Source organism: Biomphalaria glabrata, chromosome 5, assembly GCF_947242115.1.
Source record: "Biomphalaria glabrata chromosome 5, xgBioGlab47.1, whole genome shotgun sequence".
Classification (NCBI taxonomy): Eukaryota; Metazoa; Mollusca; class Gastropoda; family Planorbidae; genus Biomphalaria; species Biomphalaria glabrata.
In genome coordinates, this window is record NC_074715.1 from 53233374 (window position 1) to 53240492 (window position 7119).

Genomic DNA, 7119 nt, shown 5'->3' on the forward strand with positions numbered 1-7119 from the left:
GAAATCATAATTTTGTAATTTTTCACATGAACATACAAATTAGTGATGGCTCCATTAATACTATTTTTTAATTCACGCATTCGCTTTCTTATAGCATTATTATTTCGTTTCATTGTTTCCAAAACACTCTCAGTGACTTTATCGACAGTGATACGCAAATTAAGACCCGCGGGCCGGAGGTAAATTATGTCTAGTAGATTTATATATTATACTAGACTGGAAACTGGAAATAAATTCTTATACGCGACTGATCGATTCACAGACCTATATATATAAATGTAGATTCGTATGTACGTAAACTCTTTTTTAGCTCTAAGGGGAATCAATCTTTTCTGTCTTAGAAAAGTAAAACTTTTTAGTTTTCAAAGTTTAGAAATAATGCAAAATCCTTTCTCGGATATTCACGCAAATATATGAAACAAATCCTTTTCCTGTTTGTTTCCAAACAGCTGCCTGGTCGTGAGGTTTGCGCGCTGGACTGTCGTACGGATTTATCGATGGTCGAGGGTTCAAATCCTGCCCGCTCCCATCCCCCGTCGTCCTGCGGGAGGTTTGGACTAGGAAGTAAACTATCTTCAACTCTGAAGGAACATCCGAAAAATGTAAAACATTTTTACATTGAGATAATGTTTCAAAAATCCTAGATCAAAATAATTCATGTTGATTTAAATTATCTTATGTACATTTAAATAGATTGATTACCTAGATCTTTCTAGATTATGTATATAAAAATTGCAAAATAATAATTATGAGACGAGAGTACTCTTATTATTGATGTTCAATTACTAGATCTAGATCTGAAAATTAAATTATATGTTACATAGGTTAGGGTTGAAAAAAGACAACATTCTACTTCTTATAACTACTTTACAAAACAACGCCTTGATCCAACTTTCTAAAAAATTTTCACGACATTTTATTTTGTAGTGTTACAAAATGTCCATGTCCAGTCTAGAGTAGTATAAATAAGTCTATGGTTTGATCCGTGTCAATGTTTCTAAATTTCAATAATCCACTTGAAGACAGCCATTAAAACTTGAGCAAATGTAAGTGGTGTACTAATTTATACAGTGATTCAACAACCTTGATACATATTTCAACAAAATAAAATTATGGGATAGCTACTCGAATTACATCTTTCTTGGTCTCTTTGTTTTCTTTTTCATTGACCTTTTCTCTCTTCGGTGACCTAAAGGGAAAGAAACAATAAAAACACTTTTTTTTATCCTTTTTTTTTTTAGACAAGAGATATTAAAGTATCAACTAGCAAAATATAAAAACACTTTTTTTTATCCCTTTTTTTTAGACAAGAGATATTAAAGTATCAACTAGCAAAATATAAAAACACTTTTTTTTACGCTTTTTTTTTTAGACAAGAGATATTAAAGTATCAACTAGCAAAATATAAAAACACTTTTTTTTACGCTTTTTTTTTTAGACAAGAGATATTAAAGTATCAACTAGCAAAATATAAAAACACTTTTTTTTACGCTTTTTTTTTTAGACAAGAGATATTAAAGTATCAACTAGCAAAATATAAAAACACTTTTTTTTACGCTTTTTTTTTTAGACAAGAGATATTAAAGTATCAACTAGCAAAATATAAAAACACTTTTTTTTACGCTTTTTTTTTTAGACAAGAGATATTAAAGTATCAACTAGCAAAATATAAAAACACTTTTTTTTACGCTTTTTTTTTAGACAAGAGATATTAAAGTATCAACTAGCAAAATATAAAAACACTTTTTTTTACGCTTTTTTTTTTAGACAAGAGATATTAAAGTATCAACTAGCAAAATATAAAACACTTTTTTTTACGCTTTTTTTTTTAGACAAGAGATATTAAAGTATCAACTAGCAAAATATAAAAACACTTTTTTTTACGCTTTTTTTTTTAGACAAGAGATATTAAAGTATCAACTAGCAAAATATAAAAACACTTTTTTTTACGCTTTTTTTTTTAGACAAGAGATATTAAAGTATTAACTAGCAAAATATAAAAACACTTTTTTTTTTATCCTTTTTTTTTAGACAAGAGATATTAAAGTATCAACTAGCAAAATATAAAAACACTTTTTTTTTATCCTTTTTTTTTTAGACAAGAGATATTAAAGTATAAATTAGCAAAATATAAAAACACTTTTTTTTATCCTTTTTTTTAGACAAGAGATATTAAAGTATAAATTAGCAAAATATAAAAACACTTTTTTTTACCCTTTTTTTAGACAAGAGATATTAAAGTATCAACTAGCAAAATATAAAAACACTTTTTTTTAATCCTTTTTTTTAGACAAGAGATATTAAAGTATCAACTAGCAAAATATAAAAACACTTTTTTTTATCCCTTTTTTTTAGACAAAAGATATTAGAGTATCAACTGGCAAAATATAAAAACACTTTGCTGGTATTTCTTTTTAAATAAGCTTATCTAAAGAGAAGAACTTCACATTTACAGACATATATCTCAATATCATTGGAAACTACTGTACCCAGGTACTTAAAATGGTTTAAATACATCGAAGTATTGACAGTATTGTAAAATGGTTTGCTTTCTAGAGATGGATTGTCAGACCCAACTAGGCAGCGTCGGCATCGAATTCGTTGACACAAGAATGGCAACGGCTTTGATTGCTCAAATAAGATTGCTTGCACTGTTTCACATGACCACGCAAACCGAGTTTGCGACCTACATTTTTTCCCCGCAACTCGTGCAGACAAAGCCGTTGCCCGCCATCGGTCTATTTAAGTTTTCGTTCGGTCTTCGTTGAGAGGATTGTCAATTAGAAGTAATAATTAATATTTAAATAGTAAGGAATCGATTCTTTAACGTGTTAATAGACTTTCCCCCTTTCCGACCTTGCGATCTCTAGGGCAAATGATGTAAAGGCCATCTGTTTCTGTGGCCCACAGTTAACGAGGGTGTCTTGTGGCCAGTTGGGCGTTGTGCTGGCCACTTGACACCCCTGTCCGTTAACCGTTGGTCAAAGATGACTTGAACATCATCTGCCCTATAGATAGCGATGTCTGAAAGGGACACTTTGAATAATAAACATTAGACAAATTAATAACTAGAATGCCCGAATGAGATGCCCTGGTAGAGACATGATTAGAGAATAATAAGTCTGAATGAACACTATTAATCAGTAAATATAAAGGTATTAAAATAAACTAATTTTTTCTTTTAGAATAAGTCCGACTTTAAACTATAGTTAACTTCCCCTTAATTATATCTTTGAAAAATGATACAATTTAGGCTCAGGCTACTTTGAATAAATAAATTTCACTCACTGTTTAAACACAGATAGTCAACAATTAAATGTTTCGTAACACCAGCTGGGCAAGGGTCTACTATGGTGCTACTGTCTACCTTTATCTCACAGGTCTGTTTTCCATTACACCTGTAGATAAATAGACATCAACTATTAATGCGAACATTTGTATGTGGACATGAATGATTATAATATATATATATATATATATATATATATATATATATATATATATATGGTCCAAAGTGAAATAGAAACACAAAAATTTAAGACAGAAAAGTATGCATCGAGTCAAAAACCTTTCCTGTGTCAAGATCAAAATGAACAAATAAGTTCAATTCCTATAGCCCCAATGGTAGAAATGTGCTTCATGTACGATTCGTGATCACTAGCTTAGAATTAAAGCCTCGGCATTTCACCAAAAGAAAGAAACAATGATCTTCTAACATATGTAGTCTAACTAGTAGGCTAGATTTTAATATTCGTTGAATAAACATTAGGGCTAGGATAGTAGACATAGAGCCGTAGGGTTCGGATCCCTGCTTTGCAATGTTTTTATGTTCATTGAGCCATCCTCGAGGCCCTTACTTATAGGAGGCCCTTACTGAAAGGAGGCCCTTTCTAAAAGGAGGCCCTTATTGAAAGGAGGCCCTTATTGAAAGGAGGCCCTTACTAAAAGGAGGCCCTTATTAGAATGAGGCCCTTACTAAAAGGAGACCCTTATTGAAAGGAGGCCCTTACTAAAAGGAGGCCCTTATTGGAATGAGGCCCTTACTAAAAGGAGACCCTTACTAAAAGGAGGCCCTAGGCGGCTGCCTAGTTTGCCTATGCCTAACGCCGGCTCTACTGCAAAACTTAATAGTGATATCACTAAAAGCTATATATCTTGTTTTCGTTTAAATTATGAATGCGTATCAACAGATTAACAATTAGCTTATCACATTTAAAAAAACAAATGAGTTTACTTTCAGAAGTAAGATACTGCGATGCTACAATCACCAAAAGCCATTTCAGAGGCGTAGTGGGGGGGGGGGAGGGCATGATGACCCGGGCGCCACACTCATATATTTCTATGTGATGTTCATGGAAGTAGGTGGGGGGGGGGGGCGGCAAATAATGTACTTTGCCCCGGGAACACGTTTTGCTCGCTACGCCTCTGACCCATTTATTTATTAAAGCGATAGACGGCACAAAACTAATATCGGCTTTTCCCTATCGGGGCTGCTAGAAATGGTTCTAATAATGAAAGGTGATACTTGATATATTTACCATTTAGATATCTCAGAGGTTGCTGTATATTGGCAGAATATACTTTCGAATGCTTTGTCAGGGCAAGGGACTTGATCTGTGATGAGGCCGTACTTAGCAGACGTCAGTTTAATATCTTGGTCTTTTAGACAGGACAGAGTCATGTTTGTTCCCTCACAGGCTATTCTGCTGTCTGGCATAGATATAACAAAAAAGTAAAAAATTACTTTTGCATATTCATTTCTGTAATAGTACTAGAGAAGAAATGGGGACTACTAGCTATTATCTCCAGCAGTTCGACAAATTTGACAGTGGACATGATTTCAACTTTGGACAGTCGTGGCCACAGTTCAAAGCCCATATTACTCAACCAAGCAAGCTTCCTTCACCCATCTATATACATGTACTTGAATGTTACGAAATGACTAAATAAACATTGGAGAAAAGTTGCTTGACTTAGTTATGGCCTAGTAATGCTACTTCATAGGTTCTAGACATTAAAAGTTCACTCTCATAAAATGTGGTAGTTATCTATAGGCAAATGCCAACTCTATTCTATTCTATTCTATTTTATTCTGTTGTTTTTTATTCTATTCTATTCTATTCTATTCTATTTCTATTCTATTGTTTTGCATTGTATTCTATTGTTTTCGTATTTTATTATATTCTATTGTTTTTTTTATTCTATTCTATTCTGTTCTATTCTATTCTATTCTATTCTATTCTATTCTATTCTATTCTTTTGTATTCTATTCTATTCTATTCTTTTGTATTTCATCCCATTCTATCTATTCTATTCTATCTATTCTATTCTATTCTATCTTTTCTAGTCTATTTTTTGGGGGGTATTCTTTTGCATTTTATTCTATTTTTTTTGTATTCTATTTTTTTGTATTCTTTTTTTTTCTATTCTATGTTTTTGTATTCTATTCTCATACGCGTCCGAGGACAGGCGCAGACGGCGAAAGGAAAGTCTAAATCGACCACCTGCGGACAATTGTTAGGCTTTGCCCTGAATGAGGCAAAATATGTAGGTCGCAGTTGGGGCTGCGCAGCCACGGGAAATACTGCATACCTCACTGATCTTCGGACACGATGACTAGCCTTAGTATTATTATTCTATTCTATCCTATTTTTTATTCTATTCTAATTTTTGTATACTTTTGTATTCTATTTTAATCTATCCTATTCTTTTCTATTCTATTCTATTCTCATTGATATGATAAGCAAAGGATAAGCTACAGCCATGCAAAGATAAAGTCTCCTATGTCCAAGACACTAAAACACTCAGTAGATCTAGAAAACACCTACAGGGATTAAGAATACATTGAAGCGAATAGTTCTATACTTACAGCTATTGAAATCTTCGCCTTTGCATCCATCGAAAAACAGCATCAGGGATGTGGTAGCCAATAAAAACACCATGTTGGTCTGGTAAAACATTTTCTAAAGACCCTATGGAAATAATAGAATATTTAATTAGCAATACTATACACATCTACTCTCCTATACTGTAGTATAATATAATAAACTATAAATATAAAAAGAAACATGTATTTTATTATTTGTACTATAGACCGAAAGACAATCCACTGCCGAGAACAGACGCAGACGGCAAAAAAGAAAATCTTAATCGACCACCGGCGGACAACGTTTTTGCTTGCCCTGAATGTGGCTAAACATGTAGGTCACAGCTGGGGCTGAGTAACCAAGAGAAATACTGCATCCCTCATTAATCTTTGGACTCGAAGACAAGCCTTATTATTATTAAAGGCATTTTTCTTCCCAGCTTGTCTAGACTCTACACTGTTAAATAGATTGAGATTACTTTATATTGCAGAGAATATATATATATATACTACTATTAAGTACAATCTTGGGCCTACCTTAAGGATTAAGCAAAAAGTCACAAAATTTCTATCTCTAGGTGAAAAAATAATAGAGCAGTTCTCTCTACAATGTATCAGAAACTTTACTGAAGCACCACTTGGCAAACTTGATTTCTACAAGTTTTAAGCGCAATATTTATACATCTTGAAAGAGGACTCAGCACATGATTCCAAGATCCCCCAACCCACAATTCGAAGAAGACATTTTTTTAAAGATTAAAAAAAAAAAAAATCTCCCATGACCTTGCACGTCCATTCTCTCCCCCTCCTACGCAACTGAAGGAGATACAGAGAAACATGATATGCACCGCTCACACTACTCACTTCCTTTCTCCGGAAGGATGTTTCAATGACTTGTCCCGCGTAATGAAAAAATTTTAACTTTCGTTTTGAGAGGCGCGTGGCTTGAAGCAAATGGATGGGTGTAGTGAATAGACTGGTGTAGCGAATAGACTGGTGTAGCGAATAGACTGGTGTAGCGAATAGACTGGTGTAGCGAGTAGACTGGTGTAGCGAATAGATGGGTGTAGCGCTCCATAATGCTAGGACTAATTTGTACAAAGGCTCTTTCTTCCCTAGTGCTATTAGAGCATGGAATGGGGTTGCCTGAGCTAGCCAGGAAAACCTGTGGATTTAAGTCATTGGTTAACATGCATGACTAGATGCATGACGCGCAGGACGTAATCATATTTTTTTTTGAAGTAACGTCTGTA

General features: G+C 33.5%; 1 protein-coding gene across 1 annotated transcript; it reads right to left on the reverse strand.

Moving 5' to 3' along the window:
• Positions 1-326: 326 nt before the first annotated feature.
• Positions 327-6684, reverse strand: LOC106051814 (D-galactoside-specific lectin-like). The gene is made up of 5 exons (XM_056028250.1): positions 6404-6684; positions 5870-5972; positions 4539-4710; positions 3289-3398; positions 327-1189 (listed from the first exon to the last, which is right to left on the reverse strand). The coding sequence occupies exons 2-5, from the start codon at positions 5958-5960 to the stop codon at positions 1131-1133; spliced, it is 432 nt and encodes a 143-aa protein (XP_055884225.1). The 5' UTR covers positions 5961-5972; positions 6404-6684; the 3' UTR covers positions 327-1130.
• Positions 6685-7119: the final 435 nt, after the last annotated feature.

Coding starts and splice junctions, on each gene's coding strand:
- LOC106051814 (XM_056028250.1), bottom strand. CDS start 5,960: ATGTTTTACCAGACCAACATGGTGTTTTTATTGGCTACCACATCCCTG. Junction 4,711..5,869: donor AGGCGAAGATTTCAATAGCT/GTAAGTATAGAA, acceptor TATCTATGCCAG/ACAGCAGAATAGCCTGTGAG. Junction 1,190..3,288: donor TGACTATCTGTGTTTAAACA/GTGAGTGAAATT, acceptor CTTTCCCTTTAG/GTCACCGAAGAGAGAAAAGG.